Below are 24,483 nucleotides of genomic sequence, written 5' to 3'. Positions count from 1 at the left end.
AAAACAGACTAATGCATTAACCTAGTTAATTTATACTGGGATGCTGATTTCAATTAGAAATCTTAGACTGACTGTCTCCGGCATTGTGGATGTTAAATATCAGATAGGCTACTTCTGCCCGCCCCGGTGATAGAACGACACGAAAATACATCACGGTCCCTTTAAATGACGAGTTCAGTCAGTTTAAAAACCAGGCGCTTTTGAGAGGGAAGCCCTAGTCTGGAGCGCCCTCTGGAGGCGACACTCTGCCAATGCAGGGCACACCGAGAGGCCCGAGATGTTCGAGTCATTATTCATTTTCTGAACCATCATGTGGGCCAAATTGGGATTTATTCTCTCAAGTTATTGCTTAAAAATAAATAACTGAATAAAAAAAATTAAAAAGTGAGGCTTTGTCATTCATCAAAAAGACTATTAATTACATAAAACCAGTAATAGCAACTATCTAACTTTCCCATATGAAACTCCTAGTGTTTATTAAGAGTTGCCTCTCAGTGTCAGGCTGCCTCAGTCCATTCAGAGAATGACTTGGCTCTCCTCTCCTCCCCGAAAGCGTCCGGCCACACAACCCAACACACGTGTCTGTGCGTGGAAAGCTCTGCTGCGCCCGCAGAGCTTTCCACCTTCTGCAACCCCAGCTTCTTGCTTCGGGTTAACCCCAAACCTAACCCCAGGTTCATTCCTGCCATTGCACATTAAAGGACCGCCATCAATCCATGCATTTAAAAAATTATAGCTATGCATGTATTGATGTCCACCGCAGGGTGGTGAAAAACATAAAGCTGCGGAAAATCAATGAGTAAAAATGAAACAACATGGAATCAGTTAAATCTGCTTGGAGTTGATGACATCACAAGAGGGCAAGCGTCAGGTTCATTAGTAAACATGACAAATCAAGAGACTGGACAAGACCGGCTGTACGTTTTAGAGCCGGAAATGAAAACTGATGAGCCCGGGACATTATGGATGACCGATTATTTCAAGAGCCTGAAGCAAAATGGGGACACCAATTGTTTTCAGAAATTGAAATGGTTCCCAATGGTTTCAACACATCCAAACCCACAGTGTCACCACAGTGACACAATTAGCAGGTACAGCCAACTTCCTGACCGGACCAGGGCTTTCAAACACTTGGTGTGAAATGCTTGTTGCTGATTTTGCTCTGGTCCTTTGTACAAGCAAAACAGCTGATGGAAGAATTGCATTTAAAAAAATGATGGAAAAACAAAACTAAAATTAACTCACAAAACAAAATCAGGGACCTTCTGTGAGGTCACCGGAAAGGTGCGCCTGAAAACTTCCTGGTGAGGAAGATGTCAATGAAATGACAGCAAAGCTGTGACCTCATGCTGTACAGGGACTGAGTTTAAGCCGTGGCGTCTGCATATATTTCAGGAAATCAATTGTAAGTCATTGGAATGAAATCACAGGAGGTGGTTGGGGAATCCTGCTGCAATACGACCAAGCATCGCAAAAAAGCTTCAAAGCGCCAAACTTAAAATCTTTGCAGGAGTTACCCAGCCAGTTAAGAAACACCCTCAACGCTACGGTTAAGGGATATGACACGGAAACTTTTGTTCGATGGCATTTTGGTCCGTTAGCCTCCGAAGGCAGCATGTCTGAATGGACCAGTCGAAGAATTTTGGTCTGAAGTGGAACTCATCTCGCTGACTCTTATTGCCACAGAGAACAGATCAATTCTCCACAGGAAGAAACTACATAAGGCTCTCATTCATTTTACTTTAAAAACTACAGAAAAAAAAGGAGGAAGAAATTCATAGCATAATTTGCATAGGTACTTAAAAAAATAGGCAGTTCATTTGATTTTTAGCTTAAAAAGTAAGGGCGAGCTCATGGTCACCTTTTTCATCCAAGTGCAACAAAAATCTGAGTTTGTTGTTTCTTAGACAGCAGGTGGCGCCACAACCAGGCTGTGCAAAACAACCTGAGCTCTAAAAATAGTGGGACCTATTTATAGCTCAGATTTCACCTTTTATCACTTGGAACAGATACTTTTCTGTATTTAGACTGAAACACAGAGATTTTTTTTCAAAAAACTCTTTGTGACGCGCAGGCTTCTCTCACAATCAAACGGACAAATGATTGTAATTCCATTTAAGTTTATGATAAAAATCCAATGAAACAGCATCATTGATTTATACAAAGAAGCAGTCAGCCAATTGTAATTGAGCTTTTAAAAACAACGACAAAGAAAAAAGAAAACGAACATGGTTAAATAAAAAGTTACAAATTCATAAATTTGTTGACATGCTGCTAAACAAGATCATCTCTTCCCACCAGTATGTGACAAAAATATTTAGTTACAACTTGACAGTCTTTTGACAGAAATACACAAAATGTTTTAAGATTTAGGTGGGCGGGGGGAGGAGGGGTGAAGAGAAAAAAAATCCACACACACATCTAGATTTACTATTACCGTGGCCAAGAGAAATACAGCTACTACACTTTGTCATGGCAAGTAGAAAAGGTGGAGCCAGAAACTCAAGACAGGAACTCAGATAGAAATAAGAATAAAATAAAATAAAAAAAACCTACACTTTAAAAAAAACAAAACAAAAAAAAAACAGCTCATAGGGAAATTAAAAGGAAAAAACAAACAAACAAAAAAAAAGGTATAGATTGGTGACAAATTGTCCATTTTGGTGAGGGTGAGATCCTGATGTGATGCAGTTCCAGGAGCAAAGTGTTGTGCGTCTCAGTAGATCCGGCCTCGGCTCCTGCTGCCTCTCGCCCAGAAGCCTCGTCCTCGTCCGCCCCTGTAGCCGCCGCGCTGTTCTGCATCGACACGGCGCCAAAAAAGAGCTCAGTCAGAACACAGCGGGCTCACACAGGAGGGCGAGCATTAGTCTGCAGAATGTGGAGACGTGTTCTCAGGGGAGCTAAACTTTCAATCAGGACTAATTGTAACGCTAGGCCTTAGAAAAGGCCTGAAATAAACACCCAGTGAATGACTGTGGACTGGAACGTTGTGGTCAATTGTTTCCAAGCAAAACGTCTTACTTGTCTGCTAAATCTTTTGTGAGATTTGGTGAGACAAACTGAACCGACTTTTTATGGCATTTTCCGACTAACGCTGGCTGCGTTTGCATCACAGATGTGAGAAGAACCTTTGGAATTGGTGACATTTTGAGCCAGCCTGGAGACGACTCGAGTTTCTCAAAGTGCTTTTCAAAGAGTGAACAAATGTAGGAACAGATGTGGAACAACTGTGAACAAAAACGTGCGCCACCAGACGCTCCTCACCGTAGGTGAAATTGCCGATAGAGGCGCTGTACTTGCCGCTGGGCGGGTTGTAAATCTGTCTGGCGTCCCGCCGTGGCAGAGGCGTGATCTGTTTTTTCGTGGTAGCGCCAGATCCCATTTCCTCACCCGACGGACGTTTAGGCCTGCAAACACAAAAGAAAAGACACACAAAAAAAAACAAGCTGCAACGAACAACGTTCAAACGTGAGGTAAATATTTTCTGGCTTTGAAACGATTTGCTCACGCTGCTGCCTCCGGCTTCTGGACGGGTTTCCAGGATAAGGTCACTGTGCTCTTGTATGATGGAGGGTTGTGGAAAAGATCCTGGAAGGAAAACAAAGACTTTCTTTCAACTCAGTTGAGGAAAAGAAGGTGGTTTACTTTCAGACTGCTGGGCTACGCGTCGTTTTTAAAGTTTGGAACCAAGTAGAGTCTGAATGGACAAATTCCCAGTTTGTATGAGAACTAGCTTCATTAACAGCAGACCCACAACTTTTAGTTGTTGTTTTTGTTGCTTGTTTGATTTTTTTTCAGCGTTCCTGTGGACTTCAGCAACTCCAATTTAAGACTTTTTAAAAGTAATGAATGGAATTTAAAACCTATATAATCACATGAAAGTACAAAATTCGTCCAGCCAATTGGTGAAAAATTAGAACTTTCCCGACATAAATGCAAAACAGCTAGCTAGGAAGGATATGCTAGCGGCTAGTTAGCGGTAGCTTCAACTGCCTTGAGCCACAGAATGCAGTGAAGATGTCTGAGTGCAACTCAAACAGTTGACTGACCGAAAAACCTTAAAATATATAAGAGATTAAATAGTAGGACAAAACACAATTTAAGACCTGTAACAAAGTAACTGAGGCCAATCTATTCTTTGTTTAAAGAACTTAAGACATTGGAAGGCCTTAATTTTAGATACATAAATTTAAGATTTTTTATGAATGCAGACACCATCATTGAGAATGGCTTTGATGAGCCAGTTATTCCTGTAGCTGTGATCCAGAACAGAATGCCATTATTCATCTTTTGTCCATGTTTGTGTAAGTTTTGCACCATTTTATTTCTTTCCATTTTTTGTTTTCAAACAGCTGCTGTTCCTAAATTTGGCCTAGGAAGTTTCTTCCCAAAAATGAAACATGTAAAGAAACAAAACCAAAACAAAAAATCATCTTAGCTCAACTGAACGTGGTTGTACTTTAATTTGCATCCTTGATAATAGTGATTATTTCAGCTGCAATTGTAGAAGCATCTTTACATGAAAATGAGTATAATATTTGATTAGTTAATACAAACATTAGAAAAATCACGTGTTTTCAAGCCCTTACCTTGATGAGGACGTTGATGTTGTTTGTGATCTTGAGGGCCACCACTTTGATTTTGTTCTAGTGGGAAATAAAAATAACGTTTTAGTCACAAGGATTTTTTTTTTTCCAGCAGACTCGCTCGCTCGCGCCGTTTTCTAAACGTGGGTTTGAAAAACAAGATAGTAACCTCTTCTGTTTTCAGAGCATCTCCCGTCTTCCCCTGCAGCGCCATCCGCAACTGTCTGATGTAAACCTGCAGACCTCTGGCAAAATACTGTAGCCTGTTGCAAACAAACAAACAAAACCAAAGGCAATTCCAAATGAATCAGGCTGAATAGCTAACCAAACCTTCTGTGCATGACGGACATCTGCAAGAGTTTTCTTGGAGGATCTAATGTCACAATCTCACCTGATCTTGAAGTCTTTGAGGCGCTCGGCATCAACTTTGTCCACTAGAAAGTCTGGCAGCTTCTTGCCCAGCTGGTGGAAGCCGAAGAGGAGACATTCCACGTAGCTGAACTGCAGCTTGGGCTCCTCGCTGGCAGAGTTTTCGCCGTTCTCCACCTCGTCGGGCGGCAGAGGCATGAACTCCTGACAAACCGTGACAAGCGGTCAGCGAAAAAGTGGCCCACAACGCTTCGGGGAATTGTGTTTCAATGGTTTATACAACTTTTTTTTTTTTTAAGTAAATCTCACTACTGGAGTTTTATATTGATGTATTGTTTTTTTGTGCTGATTACCACATTTATTTAGTGAACTTTAATGATGGCTTATATTAGTTTTGGTTTGTTTCTCTCATCCAGTTCATTTTTACAGTGTGTTTGTTAGATTTCTCTCGTTATTATTAGTTGAGTACTGTTTAGTTTACATTAGTTACAGGATTGGTTCTAGCTTTTCCATCTCTTTGTTAGGTTTTAGGTGCGGAATTCAAAAAGGTCAAACCATTGTGCTATCATGTATACGCTGATTGAACGATGAACACTCAAAAAAAAACGATACGACTTTCAAAACATTTTTCAAGTTATTGTTGAACAACCAACTGACTGGAGTTTTCTCCTCAACTTTTGCTGTCGCCAGGCAGCTGCCGTAAAAAATAAATAATTTTTTTTTGCAATCGACGTCACATCAGTTCGATGTCACATAGCTCTCATATTTATATTTGTACAGTCACTATTATTCTCTGTTTATACATCCTTTCTTTGTACACCTGTTTATAAATATTTATATCCTGTATAGCACTTCTGGATAGATGCAAACTACATTTCGTTGCTTTGTACATGTGACAGTGCAATGACAATAAAGTTGAATTCTATTCTAATTCTATTCTAATCTATCAGTTTGAAAAAGAAGATTATGGTCGTCAATTTCGGTATGTTTAAGTTTTATAAACGCACAACATATTTCCCGCTTGTTAGAGCTTTTCCCCATTAATTATCGTTTTTATTTATTTATGTTAATGTTCTCAATTTCTCTTTTTATTTTGTTGGTTTTCTTTTATAACAACCTTGAAAAATAGAGGAGTCTTTTGTTTTTATTCCGTCTGAGAAAATCGGAGAAATTAATAATCCAAGTGTCACATACGTTTCTAACTTCTCACAAAATAACTATTATAATAACTCACCACCAGCTTGGTAAACAACGTGTTGAGGTTGGCCTCCAGCTTTTCCATGTCTCCACAGAACGGACTCATCTCAGCCAGCAGCTTCAGCACCTGCCAACACACACACACACACACAGGTCTTTATCCTCGCTAAAATATTCATTGTTAATGAGAACTGGCGCTGCAAGGCGCAGGCTTAACGACCCGTTAACACCAAGCAGTTGGCCGCCGCCTCCGACAGGTGGCTGCCACGCTGACTTTGTTTACCGCCACAAACAAACACTCAGCAAATGTCAGCGTCCTCGCAGCAGAGTTCACAACCAGAGCGCTGAAACGCTGAGTCAGCCCGGAGCCGCCCGGCTCAGGAAGCTGAGTTTTGTTTTTTTTCTTTTGGGCGGGTCGGGGGGGGATATATATATAAAAAAAAAAAAAAAAAAAAAAACAACCTTCTTTTTCTGTAAATATGTTCAACCCAGAATTTCTCTAACGACCATTTTGGCATCATCTGATTCAAATTCAGCTAAAAACTAAATCTATTAACCACCCTTTGCTATACAATTATTAATAACTCAAATAATTTTTTAACCACTTTTTATAGCACAATCCAGTAACTATGTTAACTACAGTTATTACAAAAATGCTATACAAGTATGACTTAAAAGAAATTAGATTAATTTAATAACTTCAATAACTTCTATAATAACTTCTTTAAGAAGCTCCTGCTCTTTCTGAAACTCCTCCTTCAGAAACAGAAACCCTCTAAGAACGACTTAACCAGCGCGTCACTGGCTAACTGTTAGTGAAAGTTTACACATCAACTTATTTCAGTAATTTGCAAAACTTGAAGAAAAACATTTGCCTCCTTTTGCAACAGCAGCCACATTCATATGAAACTCTTTGTGTTTCCTGGAGTTTAGGAAGGATTTACATAAGAACGAAGCACTCGACCGTTTGAGGTCACAAAGGTCTTTGCCTTGAAACTTATCTTTTCAATTTTCTGTTTTTATTTTATTCCTCTCCTGCACTTAAGATTATTTTAATAGAAGCTGGAGCTGATTATTCGTCCTGTGAGTTGTATTTTGTAGAAGTTTCGTAAAGGTTGTCATGACATGAGGATGTCCTACCAGCCCAGGCCCAGAAATAAGTGATCAGCGGTTTAAAAAAAAGAGGACGAACCCACCTCCAGCTGGATGTCCAGCTCTGCTACGGGACTCGTCAGGGTGCTGAGGTTAGGCAGCACATGTTCGCAGAAATAAGTCACAAATCGGGTGGAATGGACATTTTTCTGAAAAATAAAGATGACCATGATATATTCACACTTACATTTAAACTAACCATCTTCAGGGTTTGTACATTTTTTCCCCACAGTAAAATTCAAGCACTCTCCGAACATTTTCAAGGTAAGTTTTCAAACTCTTCTAGCACCACACACTGGAGATTAAAACAATAAAAACAAACAAAACAAAACAAAATCAGATTCAATTCATAATTACATGATATTAATAGTCTTGTAATAGTATTCATTGAAAACTAAAATATAACTAATGTTTTCAAAAGTATCACAGACTGCACACCTAACTGGTTAGAGAACAAAGCACCACTTCAATAATAATAAAAAATCCCCAATTTTAATAACATTGTTTAACAAATAATATATAAACCAGTTTCATAAATCAATGCGTCATTGAGCCATTAGGAATAATAACATTTAATTCATTGTAAGAATCCAAGTAATCTGTGTTGAGGTAAATGACCTTCCTGCTTAAAATTTTAAGCAAAGAAAATTACAAATAAAAACTTTTTTAAAAATTGCTCTTGCCAAGTTTTCTGGCATTTAGCAAATAGAAATTATTTTAGTAATTATAACTGACCTAAAACAAGAAAAGTTCAGTCTGATTTAACTTCAAACTGAGGAGGAAAAAAGAGCTTGTCTTTGTATTAGGTTAATAAAAATATCTGATTTCAACTGTAAATAATGTTTTCTAAATTTAGGCTTTTAGCCGAATGTTACATTGAACTTTATTATCAAATTGTGCAGTTGTGATATTGAGCACTTTCAGTTACTTTACACAGAAATCAAAAGCTTTCCAAACCTCGAAAACACCAAAATGAAATTCAGTCATTATAAAGAGTCTGTGAAGCAGCTTAACGAACCCTGTAACTTAGACTTAGACTTAGACTTGACTTTATTGATCCCTTGGGAAGACTCCCTCAGGAAATTATAGTTACCAGCAGCTCACAGGCAAAAATGTGGCACACAGTAAGCATACACAAAAGAGTACAAAAAAATACAAATTAAATACAAAACAAAGAATATAAATACAACACAAAAGGAAATTATAGCAATTTGGTGGATAGATTGACCAGTGATATGGTATTGCACTGTATGGTTTGGCCTGATAAATATGGAGTTCACATTTGTAGAAAAACTGCTCCTTCTTCCCTCTGTCCTGTGTCACCTCCGACCCCCCAGTGAGGAGTTGTACAGTCTGAAGGCGTGGGGGACAAAGGAGTTCTTGAATCTATTGGTCCGGCACTTGGGAAGCAGTCTGTCACTGAACAGGCTCCTCTGGCTGCTGATGACGGCGTGTAGAGGGTGGCTGCTATCGTCCATGATGTCCAGCAGTTTGTTCAGTGTCCTCGCCTCTGCCACCGTCACCAGAGAGTCCAGCTTCATGCCGACCACAGAGCCGGCACGCCTGATCAGTTTGTCCAGTCTGGACGTGTCGTTCTTGGATGTGCTGCCTCCCCAGCACACCACGGTGTAGAAGAGGACACTGGCGATCACTGACTGGTAGAACATCCACAGCAGTTTGCTGCAGATGTTGAAGGACCGCAGTCTCCTCAGGAAGTACATCCTGCTCTGCACCTTCCCGTACAGGTGGCTGGTGTGTTTTGACCAATCCAGTTTACTGTCCAGCCACAGCCCGAGGTACTTGTAGGAGCCCACGACCTCAACCTCGTTCCCTCTAGTACGACTGGTCTCGGCATTGGTCTGGACCTCCCAAAGTCTATAACCAGCTCCTTCGTCTTAGAGGTGTTGAGTTCCAGGTGGTTTGTGTGGCACCAGAGAGCAAAGTCCCTCACCAGACAGCGATATTCCTCCTCTCCGTCGTCCCTGATACATCCGACTATGGCTGTGTCATCAGCATACTTCTGTATGTGGCACAGCTCCGAGTTGTAGTGGAAGTCAGAGGAGTACAGGTGTGAAGAGAAGAGGGGCCAGCACTGTGCCCTGAGGGGCTCCTGTGCTGCTGACCACAGTGTCAGACACGGTGTCCTTTAGCCTGACATACTGCGGCCTGTTGGTGAGGTAACTATGGATCCAGGTGACCAGGTGCTGGTCCACTCCCATGCTATTTAGTTTGTCCTGGAGCAGAAGGGGCTGGATTGTATTAAAGGCACTGGAGAAGTCCAAGAAAAGGATCCTCACTGTGCCACTGCCCTTATCCAGGTGGGAGTGGGCCCGGTGCAGCAGGTAGAGGATGGCATCCTCCACACCAACATCTGCCTGGTAGGCGAATTGCAGGAGGTCCTGAGCATGTTCCACCTGAGGTCTGAGGAGGCCGAGGAAGAGCCGCTCCAACGTCTTCATCAGGTGTGAAGTGAGTGCCACGGGCCGAAAGTCATTCAGCTCGCTGGGCCTGTTCTTCTTGGGCACTGGGACGATGCAGGATGTCTTCCAGAGGGTGGGCACTTCCCTTAGCTGCAGGCTGAGGTTGAAGATCTGCTGTAGTGGCTCTCCCAGTTCAGCAGCGCAGGTCTTCAGCAGCCTTGGACACACCTGGTCCGGCCCTGCTGCTTTCCTGGGCTTGAGCTTCCTCAGCTGTTCTCTGACCTGGTCTGTGGTGATGTGGGGTGGAGGTTTTGCTGAGGTGTGTGGGGGGTTGTCAGTGTTTTGTTGTCTGTGGGGAGGTGTGTGGTAAGGAGCAGAGGTGGCTGCAGTGAGAGAGGGGGTCGGGGGGGCACAGACTGATTGAACCTGTTGAAGAAGATGTTCAGTTCGTTTGCCCTCTCCATTGTTCCCTCAACGACTCTGGTCTTTGTGTTGAGGCCAGTGATGGTCCTCACACCTTCCCAGACCTCCCTCATGTTGTTCTCTCTCAGCTTCTGCTCCACCTTTCTCCTGTAGCTGTCTTTTGCTTCCTCACACACTGCTTCACCTCCTGCTGTGCTGCCTTCATGGCCTCCCTGTCTCCTCTCCTGAAGGCAACCTTCTTCTTGTTGAGGACAGTTTTGACTTCCCGCGTTACCAAGGCTTGTTATTAGGGTAACAGCGGACAGTCTTAGCAGGGGATACCACATCTGCGCAGAAGTTCAGATAGTCCGTCAGGCAGTGTGTCAGCCCCTCTATGTCCTCGCCATGTGGGCTGAACAGTGCATCCCAGTCCGTGGTGTTATAACAGTCTCTCAGAGCACTCTCCATCTCAGGGGACCACCTCCTGATGGAGCGAGCTGTTGTAGGCTGCTTTTGGACCAGGGGGGTGTACAGTGGCTGTAGGTGAACGATGTTGTGATCTGACTTCCCTAGTGGGGGGAGGGGTGTTGCTCTGTATGCATCCCTCACATTGGCATACAGGAGGTCGATTGTCCTGTTATTCCTGGTGGGGCAGTCAACAGCTTGGTGGAAAGTGGCCAAAGTAGAGTCCAAGGTCACATGGTTGAAGTCCCCAGAGATTATAATAAAAGCGTCAGGATGTTTTGTCTGTAGCCTTGCTGTGACAGAGTGGATTTTTTCACAGGCAGTGGTAGCGTCCGCTCTCGGTGGGATGTAAACGCAGATGGAGATCACGTGACTGAACTCCCTCGGCAGGTAGTATGGCCGCAAGCTAACGACTAGTAGCTCGAGGTCCCGACAACACCAAACAGTCTTTACAGTGATATGTCCTGGGTTACACCATTTATTGTTCACATACATGATGAGTCCCCCACCTTTTCTTTTACCACTCGCTTTCGTGTCCCTATCAGCCCTCACAGCGGTGAATCCTGGCAGGTCCACGTTAGCGTCCGGCACGAGGTGGTTCAGCCATGTCTCTGTAAAGATGAACAAGCTGCTCTCTCTGTAGATCTGCTGGTTGTTCAGTGCAGACAGCTCATCCATCTTGTTCGGCAGCGAGTTCACATTCCCCATGATTACAGTGGGAATCGATGGCTTGTAGCGCCTCCTGTTGTCCGCTAGCTTAGCCTTTAGCTTAGCCCCAGCCTTGCAGCCCCTCGGTCTCCTCCTCAACTCCACCGGAATGTTGTGTCTTATGCCGGCTTGTCCCATTGTTCTAAAGTCCAGCAGTTCCTCTCTCGAATAAGTGAGAAGTTTGGAATTATCCATAGGATAAATAAAAAACACACACCCTCTTCTGTGTTGAAGAGGCAACATAAAAAGTTAAAAAAGAGCTAAAAACTGAAGAGCTACTGGAGAGGCAGCCGTCTCCCACAGCGCCAAATTGAAAAAAAAAAAAAAAAACTTAAAATGTGTTTCATTATTACAGGTAAGCGAGGCTAAGAAGCTTAAAAACACACTCACACAGGGTTTCCAAAACTGCGTCATGTAACTGTAACATCAAGTGTCAGCTACACGTTCAGACATTAGATGCCGCTACTCACAGAGAATAAGGGGAGAGCCTGGCGGGTGCACTGCAGCAGCCGGTCCACGGCGTCGGGGTCTGCTGGGTTGAGGGCCTGCTCCAGGTCGGCCTGCTCCACCACAAGCTCCACCAGCTGCTGCCGCCCGTTTACCGACTGCAGCACGCGCAGAGCGGACACCACCCGCATCAGGAGCACAAACTCCTCCCCGGTGACGTCCTCCAACACCTGAGGAGAGAGATGTTTGCTAATTGCTGCTGGCTAGTCTGAAGGAATCGCCGGAGAGAGCTGCTGTGTGAGCAGGAGCTTCGTCTGGAAGGCGGGGCTGGGTCCAATCAGGCATTTATTCTTTTTAAAGCTGAATGGTTGCCACGTACATTAAAAGTATTTCTCAAAGATGCATGAAAGAATTAAAGCAACACTCCAGGTATATTTTTGATGAAGGAATAACATAACATGATGCAAAGCTCAAAAAAGTTGATTTTGCATGCATTTAAATAGCTCACCAGTTACTCTCTAGAGAGTTCACTTATGAATCAATGACACTCTTAATAAAAAATAAAAATAAAAAAAAAACACTGATACAGCAGTTGTTTAGTAACAACCCCACAGTTTATAGGCTTATGTTCGCCTTTAATCCACCCCTTTTTACCTTCTGTCTTTAAACCCCCCAGTCCAGGTGACATTTCCCGAATTCTCAAACCCAAAGCCTGACAGGTATGGGGCAAGGTGAGAGTTCATCTATCAAACTGACTGAAGATGAATACATAAACTAAAAGCTGGAGCATAGATATTTTTATAAGCGTATTTGTGAGCCTGCCTCTTTATTATAAAATTGAATAGAATTTCAGGTTTCTGTAAAACTTTTCTTCAGGTGAACTTAGAAACTGAACTATTAATGTTGCAGGTTAATTTTCTAAACTATAAAAAACTTACAGTTAGGGATGTTCAAATATGAAAAATTGGACTGATGTTGGTAACCGATAGCAACACTACTATCATGTTAGATTTACCAATATTTTATTTTACAATCTTGGTTTTTCTGATTACTCGATTAATCATAATAATAATCGATAGATTACCCAATTACAAAAATCTTCGTTTACAACAGTCCTAATTATTCATATTAATCATTTTCATTTTGACCTTTAAAACGCCGTAATTTCCACATAACTTGCTATTTTAGCCTGTTTGATTATGTAATTATTCAATATGAAATGATCCAATTTTCTTCTACAGCTTCTTTTTACTTTTACTAAAGTAAAAGCATGTTCAAGTATTGTTGCTCTTACTTGAGAATAAGTTTTGACTACTCTACCCTCCTCTATTTACCAGTCTATCGTGTTATATGTTGAGCTTCCTCCGTTAGCATTATCCAAAATTAAGAAGAACGACCGAAGCTAACCGGTTTCCCTCTGAAAACAAACCTTCTTGGTCTCAGCGAAGACGTAGTCCTCCACCTCCTTCGTCATGACATCCTCGGGTAAAGTCTTCAGCTTGGTGGCCAGGAACTTGATGGCCCTTTCTCGCACGATGTCCTCGCCCTGCAGGATCTGTGAAAACAGACCTCCGAGGGTCCCTGGACCACCGGGGACAAAAAACATATATATATATATATTTTTTTTAAAGAATGCTTTAAGAGATTCTTATAAACAAAACCAACGCCTTTCCACCAGATTCTATGATCCGCAACATGCAAACATGCAAAAAACCCTTACCCTTAGCATCCATTTTGAAGATCGAAATTAGTGCCGCGTTCACTTGGTTGAACTCTGCAGTATCATCTAGAATGATAGCGCATAAGATTATTAGGACTACTTATTAGCCCCAATAAAAATAGTAATAAACCTGATCCACATAACTCATTACCTGTCTGAAGGAGCTGGGTCAGAATGTCAGCGACTCTGAAAATGTTTTCGCCTGTCGCGAACCGGGGCAACTCCTTAATGGCTTGTCGTCGAATCTGGATAAAGATGGGTGGAGCTTATTTTCAAGACCTGGCATCTCGCCTGAAAAACAGCTCAGGACTTTCTGTCGAAATAGCTAATTACATTAGACAAAGTGCAGCGGTAACGGCTGACACCAGGACCTAATGATGAATCGGCTGCACAAAGGTTTGAAAGCATTTTAGAGTACTGATATTTCACAGTTCTTTAAATGAGAATCACAACTAAATACCTAAATACATTTTACAGATAACATTACTGCTACCAGGTCATATTTAACAAAGACTTGTTTGTCAGATTAAAAGCACCTTTTGAAGGAAAAGGAAACAACTCAGATGTAGGAATGCCTGAATTGTTGGGGGGTTTTTGTACTCACGGACACATCTTCATCCTCACAGAGATCAAGCTGAGCATTTATGGCAGCATCAGCCAACTCTGGAAAGCTGCTGAAGAACTTGGGGATAAACTGAGCTGCCAGTCGCTTCTCTTTGGGACCTCCCCGCACGCCATCCAGGATTGCTTGGTATGCATCTTTGTGCTGCAGAATAAAATACACAAGTTAATGAGTCTGATTAAAACAAAAACAAAAAAAGAAAACAGACAATATACATGACATATGACTGCTGCCGTTTGTGGTAGAGCACTCAAAAACAAAACAAGCTTTTCAATAACCTATTGTATATGTTGCAGTTTTGATTATTCTTAATGGATAACATGATATATACATACACCCAAAAATTAAAAAAAATTATATTTGTAATACTTATTTTCTGTTCCGGTTGACAAAGTAGAATTTTACAAATAAGCTAATAAATGAGTTTATAAAACATATGGAATAAAAAAATAAAATAATTCTTAGTTTAATTTAAGGATTTAGCTGTAATTTTTTAGTTGTTGTTTTTGTTTTTTTAAAGGAATGATGCAACCGAAACATTAAATTGTTCTGTGGAGTAATCTTTGTTGCTGTATCTAAATGGCAACATTCATATTTTTAGAGAAATTTGACGTGCCTTTTCTTTTCTTTTTTTATTTTAAATCTCCCAATAAATGTACTTTTATTGGCAAATGAAGTACTATTCCACCCACTACAACAACAACAAAACATTCAACAAACAAAGATTTTGACTCAAAACCTCTAGCAGGTTTGACTATATATAGGACTCGATTACTATTATTTTTAACTTACAAACACCGTCTTATTTAGGAATTATTTCGATGCTCTTTCTGAGAAAAGTTATTTTTTTCCCTCTCCACCAACCCAAACGGGATGAGAATGTTTCTATCAGGCTCCACAAACTGACAGGACAAAAAGTTCGCATCCCCGGTACCAATGAATCAAATGTGACTCCGTTCAAACTATTTGTCGGAATTAAGTGTCGCAAATTCTAGAAATGTGGGTCAGAATGAAAGTAATGGTGATGGATTTCGCGAGTTCTCAGCCCAGTTTACGGCTCGGGTCGTTCACGTTAGCCTGGTCACTATTGTAGCTAGCTGCGGCTAACGGAGCGCACACACCGTGTCAATAAATCCACTCGGTCCGGGCAAAGCGCCCGCGCTCTGGACAATGCAATGAGACTCAAAACACCGCCGTGTTCAAAACTGAGCGGGCTGTCGCTCCCTCACCTGGCTGAGGTTTTCTTTAGCATCAGCAAGGATCCCGTAGTTCCGATAAAGCTCCTCGATTGTGACCGCCATCAGCGTGTGTCCAAGTCCCTAGCGTTCTCGGAGAAGACCGCTGGTGAAACCACGGGAGAGAGAAAGACACGATAGTACCTCGCGGGGTGGCTGTAGCTCAGTTTTGGAGGACCCGCGCAACCACGAACGTCGCAATGTCGGATACTATCGTGGAAGCAACAGAAGCGCGAGGGTGAAATTTCGAGAAAATCGTGAATGAACTCCCCCCTCCGAACGTTCGTTTTCCCGCAATGTTCTCTCTGGCTTAATGGCTGCTACAATGCTACGGAAGGCGAGGCGGTGCGCACGCGTCGCTCTTGCGCGAACAGACAGGTTGAGAGCACGTGACACGCAGGAACGGAAACTGTGTGTCATCGCGTCCGCCATTTTACGAGTGGCAAATCCGCCGAGTACGCTTATCATAGGTCAATTTGACACTCGGAAAATTCGGAAAACACAACCAAAAGCACATCCACAAGGCAGATCCACAATAAATATATTGTTTAAGTTATAAAATACAATTAATTGGTTTTGTTCCAAAAGATTTGTGTAACTGTGAAACCAGTGTCTCAGCCATGAAATGTTTTAGTAATAATGATGTCAATCCTGTTTGATATAATTAGTGGGAGACTAATAAGAAGTTTTGAATCACTGACCGTCTTATTTTAATGCTTATTTGAGTCAATATTTAAATATTTGAAGGGCCTTGTTAATAGTTTTGGCATGTAAAGAGCTTTGGAAATATGGGGGCTGGGCCATAAAATGCTACAGGCAGTAGATATAAGAGGTAAAAACCACATAAAAACATACAAAAGAAAAATGAATTAATATCATACAGACTTCTGTTTTTGATTTTCAGAGAAAGAGAACACGAGTAGAATCAAAAATCCAAAATAAAATGTCAAATGGTTTCATTGACTAGAGAACTGCCACCCTCCACACCAAATTATGTGGAAAAAGTATTCTGTCCCCTTGCTTAATTCTAAAAAAAAAAAGATTTTCCCACAATTTTCAAAAGACAAGTTTCATTTTAAAACTCACACCCAGGTCTGACTCCTGCTGGACCTGTTCCATTTAGAAACCACTTAAGTAGAACCTGTCTAACTGCATGAAACACAGAACAGACGATCTCAACGACAGACGATCTGTGATGTTCTGAAATCATTCTGTTCCCATTTCTCCTCATTCCACAGCAAAATGTTTTTTCAAAAATAAAGCAACACAAACTGAAGTCAGATGAGACAATTTTATTGAACTACGTTTTTCCAACAATACTGTACAAACGGACTTTCAACACAACCGACAAAAGTTCAGTATCTTCACAAGAACCTAATTCCTGCTCCGAACTGGAACCCGTCGCATATCCTGCAAGGAAAACAGAGAACACTTCTGAGACCTAAATCAAAGTAAGCCAAAAGAAAAAAAAATTAAATTGGTTAAGCTAAATGAAATAATCATTATAATCAGAATTATTATTCTGATTATGATGATCTGAAAGACAATCTGAATTGGTTAAGCAAATTGAGAAATAGGTTCTTTATGGTTCAAACCACAGGGTGGAAATAGCAATATAAATTATTTTATCATTATATTTTTTTCCATGATGACAGGTGAAGCTCCCTGATTGCAAATCACCGATATAGAAAAAAAATATTTTATGGTAGAAACAGAAGCTTACACTGTTTTTTTTTAAAACCTAACCTTCCACTAATTTATTTTTTAATTAAATAAGTTGCTCTGTGAGGTGGAAACTTGGTGATTTCAACTCCAAGGAGGAGCTACGTGTTGAAGGCGGGGCTAGGTCCACCAGGGCATTTTTCCACAGCTAAATGGTTGCCACGGGACATTAAAGAATTTCTCAAACATGCATGAAGAAATCAAAGTTTTGCTTTGAAACTTTGATTTCTTCATGCATGTCATTTTGATGAGGGAATAACATTATAACATGATGTAAAGCCCAAAAGTCGATTTTATATAAGAATGCCCCTTTAATTTTTTCTTAAAACTGTTTAGACACTCCGTATTAGGCGCTCAAAAACATTTGTTAAAGTCTCTCTGTAAGGAGAAAATTGAAAATTTATAATAAAAATAAAATTTTCAAAATTATCATTTATTATTTGGTGTTATCATTTTATTATTTTTTCCTATCATATCTGACATTTAGAAGCCCGTTAAATCTGCATGGTAACCGATCTGAACAATACATGATCCAAGGAACTAATAATCAGATTTATGTTAGTGAGGCTTTTTCCTCATAACCATAAAAACAACACAAAGGTCTAAAGTGGCTACCTATCTCCACTTTGGACTCCCATGGGAATGCAGTAATTCAGTTCCACTCTGGCAATGTTCCCCAAACGCAGCACGATGCCCAGCCCATAGGACCAGCGAATGCATTCTGCCAGTTTCTTCAAATGTGCCTGAGGCCCCTCGCCTTGATGGAAGCAGAACACGGGATCTCAATCGAATGGGGTGGAAAAAAAAAAAAGAACAGACGTCTGCAAGAGCTCTGGCTATTTTCGCCTCACCGTAGTTGAGGTTACAGAGGTTTCCGGCGTTAAGGAAGAAATGGGTTCTGAAGAGATCGCCGAAACCGCCTCGGCCCGGTCTGAAGGGCAGAGGCGTGTAAAGGTGGAGGCCTCCCGCCCAATAGGCTTCACCTCCCAGGAAATCACCTGATGCCAGTGAAGTCAGTAACGGCTTTAGCGTAGAACACCAAATTTCAACTTTGCTGATAAACGTCTTTGTCTTACCATCACTTTGTGGGCCCATGCTGTACATACTAAATCCTCTGATGCTGGTCGGGCCACCAAGGTAGAACCTACAATTTAGCAAAGATACAGTGAGGTGTCTGTTTTGGTTTTTTTTTTAAATATCCTGAGGAAAATTTGAGGTACTCGCTCCACATAGTCATTTCTCTAAATATTGCTCTTTTATTTACCTGTCTGCAATGCATGTTGACTTATCACCAATGGATAGAAGAAGGCCTCCCCACAATGAGGCAGAAATAACCTGAATGGAAAAAAAAAAAACTGTTAAGAACAAACTTGGCTTGTGCATTGAGACGACATAATAAAAGTTCATTGTAGGGCTGCAACTATTGATTCCTCTAATGAATCGGATTAACATTTTCTATCTGTAGATCTGACAGTTGCCTGCATAACAATAGAACAGAAGGCTGTGTTTTCTGAGCGTGGACCCCAACGGGAGCAAATGTAAAGAAAATTGAAGGAGACCCAGAACTGAGCCCTGAGGCACGCCACAGAAAGTGTGCCAGGAAATCAAACAGCAAAAAAAAAGGTGGCAGTTTTTTTTAATAGTTTTTAATAGGGTGCGACTTGTACTCTGGAGCGACTTATAGGCCGGAAAATACGGTAAATACTAACAGCTGCTACCAATTGATGATTTAAGGAGGTTTCCATGTGAAAACGTAACCAACTCACCAGTGGAGCAAAACCGTGTCACATTTTGTAAATCAAGCAATAAACCTGGAAGTTTTTGAAATTTTCTAAACTTAACAGTTTAAAATTGGACAGTGTAGTGTGATGTTGGTACAGGTGGCTATTTTTAATGAAATTCAATAACCTCAGAGTTGAGTCGTTGGTGTTTTTTGCTATTAACTCTGGCTTATCTTTAAGTTTACTTTTTTTTTTTTTTTGATGATGTGAAACAGTTGAGTGTAACAGCAGAGAGAAAACAAATAAAATCTGTCAGTGGAGCTTGACATTTTTCACCCCCACATTCAAACCCGCCATCATCTGTATTTTGGATGACGATCTTTGATAAGTGGATCAGGAGTTCAACGATAAACCTCACCGAATCCAAAATGAGAGTTCTGTTGAGTTGAATCTCAAAGTCCTCCTTCAGGAACCTGGCGTCACCCCCTGTGTAACCAGCCAGTTCCTGCACAGACACGAAACGTCGGCGTTACAAACAAGAGCCGTCACATTGTCGTCACATGGCAATAAACAGCCAAAGGAAAATGTTCCACTGAACACCGAACCTGATGAATCTTCAGTAATCCGCCTTTCCTCGGAAGGATGGAGGAGTTCCTGGTATCGATGACCATAGCGTGCTGGAAAACAAGACAACGGGTGCTAACAATATTCAATTTGCTTTTTCTTCTCAGAAATGTCATTGTCTCCCACTGGACAGCAACATCTAAATAAGCCAGTGAAAATTTCTTCATAAGAAGATGTTAATGAAGCTGGTCTAAAGCCTTTTTTCTGACCACCTTACAACCAATTCTTTTTTGTTTTTTTTGGAACCAAACGGCAATTTTTGACCACATACCATAACGTTTTGGTGTAAACAAGGAAGAGAAATACCGAAAGGGAAGACTTGAGCGAATGGCCGCTCTCCTGTCGGATAGCGAAAGAGGCCGTCTGACCCAGAGAGCACAGCTCTCTCCACACCGCTTCCCACTTTAGGGTTTGGCTGGTCTTCCACAAAGGAAACTGCGTGTGGTAGGTGTGAAACAATTTTTGAGTTAGTAGAGATCTGCAATAATAATTTATCATACAGCATTTTCCCGTGAGGCGGTGTTTTTTTTGTTGTTGTTTTTTTTTTTTACTATTTTTACTATTCAGATTACATAATTCACACATTAAGCTGTTCATAGTAAGCCCAACAAAATAAACCTTCATAGAGGCAAATACAGTGATGAACAAAGACATCTGGAATGACGTACACAACTAACATGTTTACACTTTCATTCACCACAGTACGTTCTGAATGAAAGGCTCATGTCAGACGTTACTGAAGAAGCTGAACTTGAGCTCAACCAGTTTCAAACAAGCAGACAAACCCCCCCCGAAAACCAAACAGCATTCCTGATGGTGCAAAATGTGACAAAACGGCACTTAAGCAAAGCGCTTACGCTAAGTTCTGTAGAGATGCCTCGATCCGTCTCTCTTAGTGAGCTCCACGGAAACTGACCTGTAACTTTGTACGCGTTGACAGAGATGCTGAAAGCGAAAAGAAAAGAGATGTCACGGTTTTACATTTGGTGGAGCTTTTAATCTATGGTTTAAAGTCCTTCTAACCAGATTGCGGAGCCTCACTGCTCTGTGAGGCGGACGCTTACAAACTGCAGCTCCGAGGAGGAGCTTTGTCCTTGAAGGCGGGGCTAGATCCACCCCGGCATTCCGCAACGCTGAATGGTTGCAAAACCATCCAGCGAAACCATGCATGAAAATAATCAAAGCAACACTCCAACAACTTTCCGTTGACATTATAACATGACGTTATAACGTTATAATGTCATGTTATAATGTCAACATCATGTTGATATTATAACATGAGGTTAATCTCAAAAGAGTCAAATTTGCATGATACTATCCCTTTAAGTTTTTGTATGTTCTTACAAAATTTGATTGACCTCAAAACTGTTTCTGTTTTCTAAGAGATGATCTCATATCTTACTTGCGCTCAAACTGTCCTGGTTGGGGTTTGAAGAAGGAGAGTCCGTACGATGTCTCTTTGGTGCCGTAGGAGAACTGGAATGTCAGCTTTTCTGCCCGACCTAACATATTTGGTAATTTTAGTCCGAGTACCTGAAACAAAGGAAAGTAAAAGCAGGAAACGACTTACTTTAATAAAACCTGATGTTACAAATTACATGTAACAATATATATCTGATAATAATAAAAATAATGATGATAATAACAATAATAAATGTTAACTTGGCTCAAAACACTAACCATGCTCCCTTCATTGTTTCCGACCATAGTGTTATAGCTGCCTGTCAAACGCCTGTGCTCAATGACCTCAAAGGTCACGTCAAGACCATTAGGAAGGGCGCCTTCACCTGGAGGAAAACAAAACAAGAGGGATGCACCGATATGAAAATTTGGGCCAATAACAATATCCGATATTAATATTGTTCTCACAGACAATAACGATATTGTATACAAATAATAAATATATATATTTCACTACACCATCAAAATCTTGAAAAAACAAACACACCACGGACTTCAACAGTTTCTCTGCTTCAGTTAAACAGTAACCGCATTTAATCATATTCAAAATTACTCACATTTATTGACGCACCTTTACAGAAGAAACGGTGGGTAAAAATAGTAAAAATAACAATACAGACATTTTGGAGGGTTTTAAATATCATGAATTGGAATTTATTATGACAGCGCAAAAAAATTATCAGAATAAATAGTAAATAATATGAAAAATGTCCACCATCACTTCCCTCACCCTCCAGAAAAAAATGGAAACATGATGGAAATAAACACTGGTTGTTAATACCGACCCAGTTTTATTCACTGGATCGACATATCGATACGTAAAATGACTAACACCCATCGATACCGATATATCGCGTGTCCCAATAAAACAAGCTAAGAACATATGAACTCTGCTCGTGCACTGGAAAACGAAACTCTTCCAAATAAAAATGAGGCGACAGACGATACCTCGCGAAGTGTCAATGACAACCTCCACCTTTCTGAAGATACCGAGACGCAGCAGCTTCTGTCGCGCTTCGTGAGACCTCCGCATCACCTGCGTCACAAATTCAAGCGTGTTGATGCCAGCGACTGCTCCAAACACGTAGGCACTGAACAAGCAATAAACAGTGCGGTGGGATGAGGCGGACGTACGTCAATCAGGTCTTTTGCCCTGAACACTTCGGCAATTTCATAACTCAAAAAGTCATCCTGTGTTCTTCCAAGTCCATCTATGTGGACTCGCTGGACAACAACCTGAAAAAACAAACAAACAAACAAACAAACAGAAGAAAAACAGTCTGACATCTCATGAACAACCAAAATAAAATTCAACAGAGCAAATGACAAAACAAAATATCAATGGAAGTCATTAATACACAGTCCTGTGTGGTCATAAAGGAATAAATCCATCCTTTTAAAAGTAACAATGAGATACTGCTACCATGTTTTGAGATATTCCTGCCTAAAATTAAAAATAGTGACATACTCACGTTTTTGTTTTCAAGAACTTCTTGCTTTGGCTCCTGTTCGATCTCCGGAGCCTCGATGTCATCTGCTTGGACGCCTAACTCTGGCCCCTGCATGGGCAGAGGGTCGAGGCTCTGAGGACACAAAATATGTGGAAAACAATTAAAATCACTCAAAGCACACATAGTGTTTTACCAAACTTATGTGTTAAATATATATATAAAAAAACAAACATATTTAATTTAATCAGATGTTTAAACAGAACAAGATGGATTGAGGGAGGAGTAACAACAGAAACAAAACCAAACGTCACAAGGCAACATAAGCAACACACATAATAGCCCTTGTATTAATGTTTTTAGGGCAACACTTTATTTGAGGGGGTGTGTCCCACATGTCAGAGAAGCTGTGTGGAGAATAATAGCTGAAACTTATAATACTCTTCACAGCACAGAAATCTTCCACAAGTGTGCTTTTTCTCAACAGGTCCATGTGCCGTAGTAACAAATACACTGCTAACAGTATTATTTCAAGAATAATAACCAATATGCTACAATATGTTGGCTCCAGCATTAATAGCTCGCTGTTCTGTTTCCAATGAAACCATCATACATGGTCATACAAGCTTAATAATGGAGAATATGATTAAAGGGCAAAGGGCAACAAAAACAATGAGTCAGGAAATTACTTTTACATGTCAATGAGAAAATCATCTTTTTAGTCAAACTTTTCCAAGACTTTCTGGTCAAAAATGTCCAAACAGTGTTGCAGGTATGAGCATAATCTGCTTTTATGGCTTTAGCCACACAGGCATCATTGCAGATGAATGGTTCCTTGTCCTTGAGCTTAACATCAATTCGTCGAGACTAAACAGTTCCTATCTTGAATTAATAGCACCGTGCTACAGAGAAGCGGCATGCTGGAGCCCAGTTAGAGCCTCGCCGGGTGAACCGTGTTGGGCCTCTTGCTTCCAGTCCAGAAGCCGCTCTGACGGATAAAATGCTCAGAGGGGTCAAAGTGCTGGCCGACACTTTGATCCCGGCGGACTCCTCCTTACCCTGGCATGGACGGTGCCCATGCTGAGCTCCGCTCCGCTCGGCCGCTGTCCCGAAAACTACTGGAGACACTCTTGAGCGGAAAATGACAAACTACTTTAACCTACAAGTAACCGAGAGAGAAACGAAGGAGCCTCCGTATAAGGAGGCGGCCATGTCACTTCCTGGCCACGCCCTTTCCGGGGAGTGTTCAACAGCGCGACTCCGAAACGGGTCGCTGCGAATCTGTGGATGCAGACCGGAAGTTGCTTTATTCAAACAAATGCATGGAAGTAAAGGAAAACAAAAAAAATCTATTTTACTGTTTTTAACGGGGCCTGTTGGTTTTGAAAAATCTGTACACATTTGACATTCAAGATTATGTTTTTGAAATGATGCAACATTTTAACAATAATTCAAACCCAAAGACATGGAAGCCTATTGCCACCTGCTTTGAGGCGTGGGGACATTTACCCAGTTACATTCACTTGACTAAAAACTATTTTTAGATTTTTTTTTTAATGAAAAAATTACTTTTAATTTAGCAATATCAATGTGAGATATCACTTTTCTTACTTGAGTAAAATGTCAGGATACTCTTCCCACCAGGAGTGATTTTACCGAATGAAGATTATTTTAACCACAAATGTATTTTAATCACATAGTTCATGTTGAAACGAGGCATTTTTTTTTCGCGCCATTTGGAAAATCAAGAAGATGGAGAGAACACAATGCGCGGTCATTGAAAGTAGTTTATTTTATTAATATTTTTTGTTTAATTTAGTGAGCTGATATGATCATTTACTCAATACTTACGTCTCGTTTTTACCAAATACTTTTTTACTCACTCGAGTCATTTCTTGGACAGCTTCTTTTTGCTTGAGTAGAGATATGTTGGAAGTAATGCTCTAGTGCTACTCTTGAATTCAGAACATTTCCTGTATACTCACGCACAGCTTATAATTATAGTGTAATTATGACACTGCGTCCCATAAGATAATTACAAGATAGGTAATACTGAGAAAGCAAAGTCATAAATTCTTAACTATTGTCTCATATTAATGAGGTCCCTGTTCTTTGTGTGCCATGAATGAGTTTCTGTAAAAGTAAAAATTAGCAGCCATAAGATTAAATATGGCTAATGTTATA

At 40.9% G+C, this 24,483-nt stretch overlaps 2 protein-coding genes across 3 annotated transcripts; both read right to left on the bottom strand.

Moving 5' to 3' along the window:
• Window positions 1–2,103: 2,103 nt before the first annotated feature.
• api5 (apoptosis inhibitor 5) lies at window positions 2,104–15,644 on the bottom strand. Its single transcript, XM_055038101.1, has 14 exons — window positions 15,318–15,644; window positions 14,071–14,232; window positions 13,618–13,711; window positions 13,467–13,532; window positions 13,176–13,327; window positions 11,770–11,976; window positions 7,349–7,453; window positions 6,190–6,279; window positions 4,978–5,159; window positions 4,756–4,849; window positions 4,590–4,646; window positions 3,509–3,588; window positions 3,265–3,407; window positions 2,104–2,796 (listed from the first exon to the last, which is right to left on the bottom strand). Exons 1-14 carry the CDS (start codon window positions 15,387–15,389, stop codon window positions 2,717–2,719), a joined length of 1,584 nt encoding a protein of 527 aa, XP_054894076.1. The 5' UTR covers window positions 15,390–15,644; the 3' UTR covers window positions 2,104–2,716.
• A 956-nt stretch (window positions 15,645–16,600) lies between these two features.
• samm50 (SAMM50 sorting and assembly machinery component) lies at window positions 16,601–23,522 on the bottom strand. 2 transcript variants are annotated; one of them, XM_055042089.1, is made up of 15 exons: window positions 23,358–23,522; window positions 22,324–22,434; window positions 21,986–22,087; window positions 21,800–21,887; window positions 21,071–21,177; window positions 20,793–20,923; window positions 20,248–20,335; window positions 19,697–19,825; window positions 19,372–19,443; window positions 19,185–19,271; window positions 18,310–18,380; window positions 18,122–18,189; window positions 17,897–18,043; window positions 17,661–17,802; window positions 16,601–16,733 (listed from the first exon to the last, which is right to left on the bottom strand). In XM_055042089.1, the coding sequence occupies exons 1-15, from the start codon at window positions 23,376–23,378 to the stop codon at window positions 16,688–16,690; spliced, it is 1,410 nt and encodes a 469-aa protein (XP_054898064.1). In that variant the 5' UTR covers window positions 23,379–23,522; the 3' UTR covers window positions 16,601–16,687. The 2 variants fall into 2 exon arrangements, with proteins under 2 accessions (XP_054898064.1, XP_054898056.1); XM_055042081.1 differs by having other exon boundaries at window positions 17,897–18,189.
• Between the last annotated feature and the right edge of the window lie 961 nt (window positions 23,523–24,483).

Source organism: Poeciliopsis prolifica, unplaced genomic scaffold (genome assembly GCF_027474105.1).
Source record: "Poeciliopsis prolifica strain line A6 unplaced genomic scaffold, Auburn_PproV2 SCAFFOLD001, whole genome shotgun sequence".
In the NCBI taxonomy this organism is placed as follows: domain Eukaryota; kingdom Metazoa; phylum Chordata; class Actinopteri; order Cyprinodontiformes; family Poeciliidae; genus Poeciliopsis; species Poeciliopsis prolifica.
The sequence above is the reverse complement of the archived record's forward strand: the minus strand, read 5'-3'. Positions and strand labels throughout refer to the sequence as shown.

Excerpts from the sequence above, each read along its gene's own strand:
- api5 (XM_055038101.1), bottom strand. The coding sequence starts at position 15,389 with ATGGCGGTCACAATCGAGGAGCTTTATCGGAACTACGGGATCCTTGCT. Across the intron at positions 14,233-15,317 it reads CTAAAGAAAACCTCAGCCAG|CACAAAGATGCATACCAAGC; the intron begins GTGAGGGAGCGA and ends TTTATTCTGCAG. Across the intron at positions 13,328-13,466 it reads CTTCAAAATGGATGCTAAGG|GGACCCTCGGAGGTCTGTTT; the intron begins GTAAGGGTTTTT and ends CCGGTGGTCCAG.
- samm50 (XM_055042081.1), bottom strand. The coding sequence starts at position 23,378 with ATGGGCACCGTCCATGCCAGG. Across the intron at positions 17,803-17,896 it reads CCTCTGTAACCTCAACTACG|GCGAGGGGCCTCAGGCACAT; the intron begins GTGAGGCGAAAA and ends GCTTCCATCAAG. Across the intron at positions 16,734-17,660 it reads GGAGTCCAAAGTGGAGATAG|GATATGCGACGGGTTCCAGT; the intron begins GTAGCCACTTTA and ends TTTTCCTTGCAG.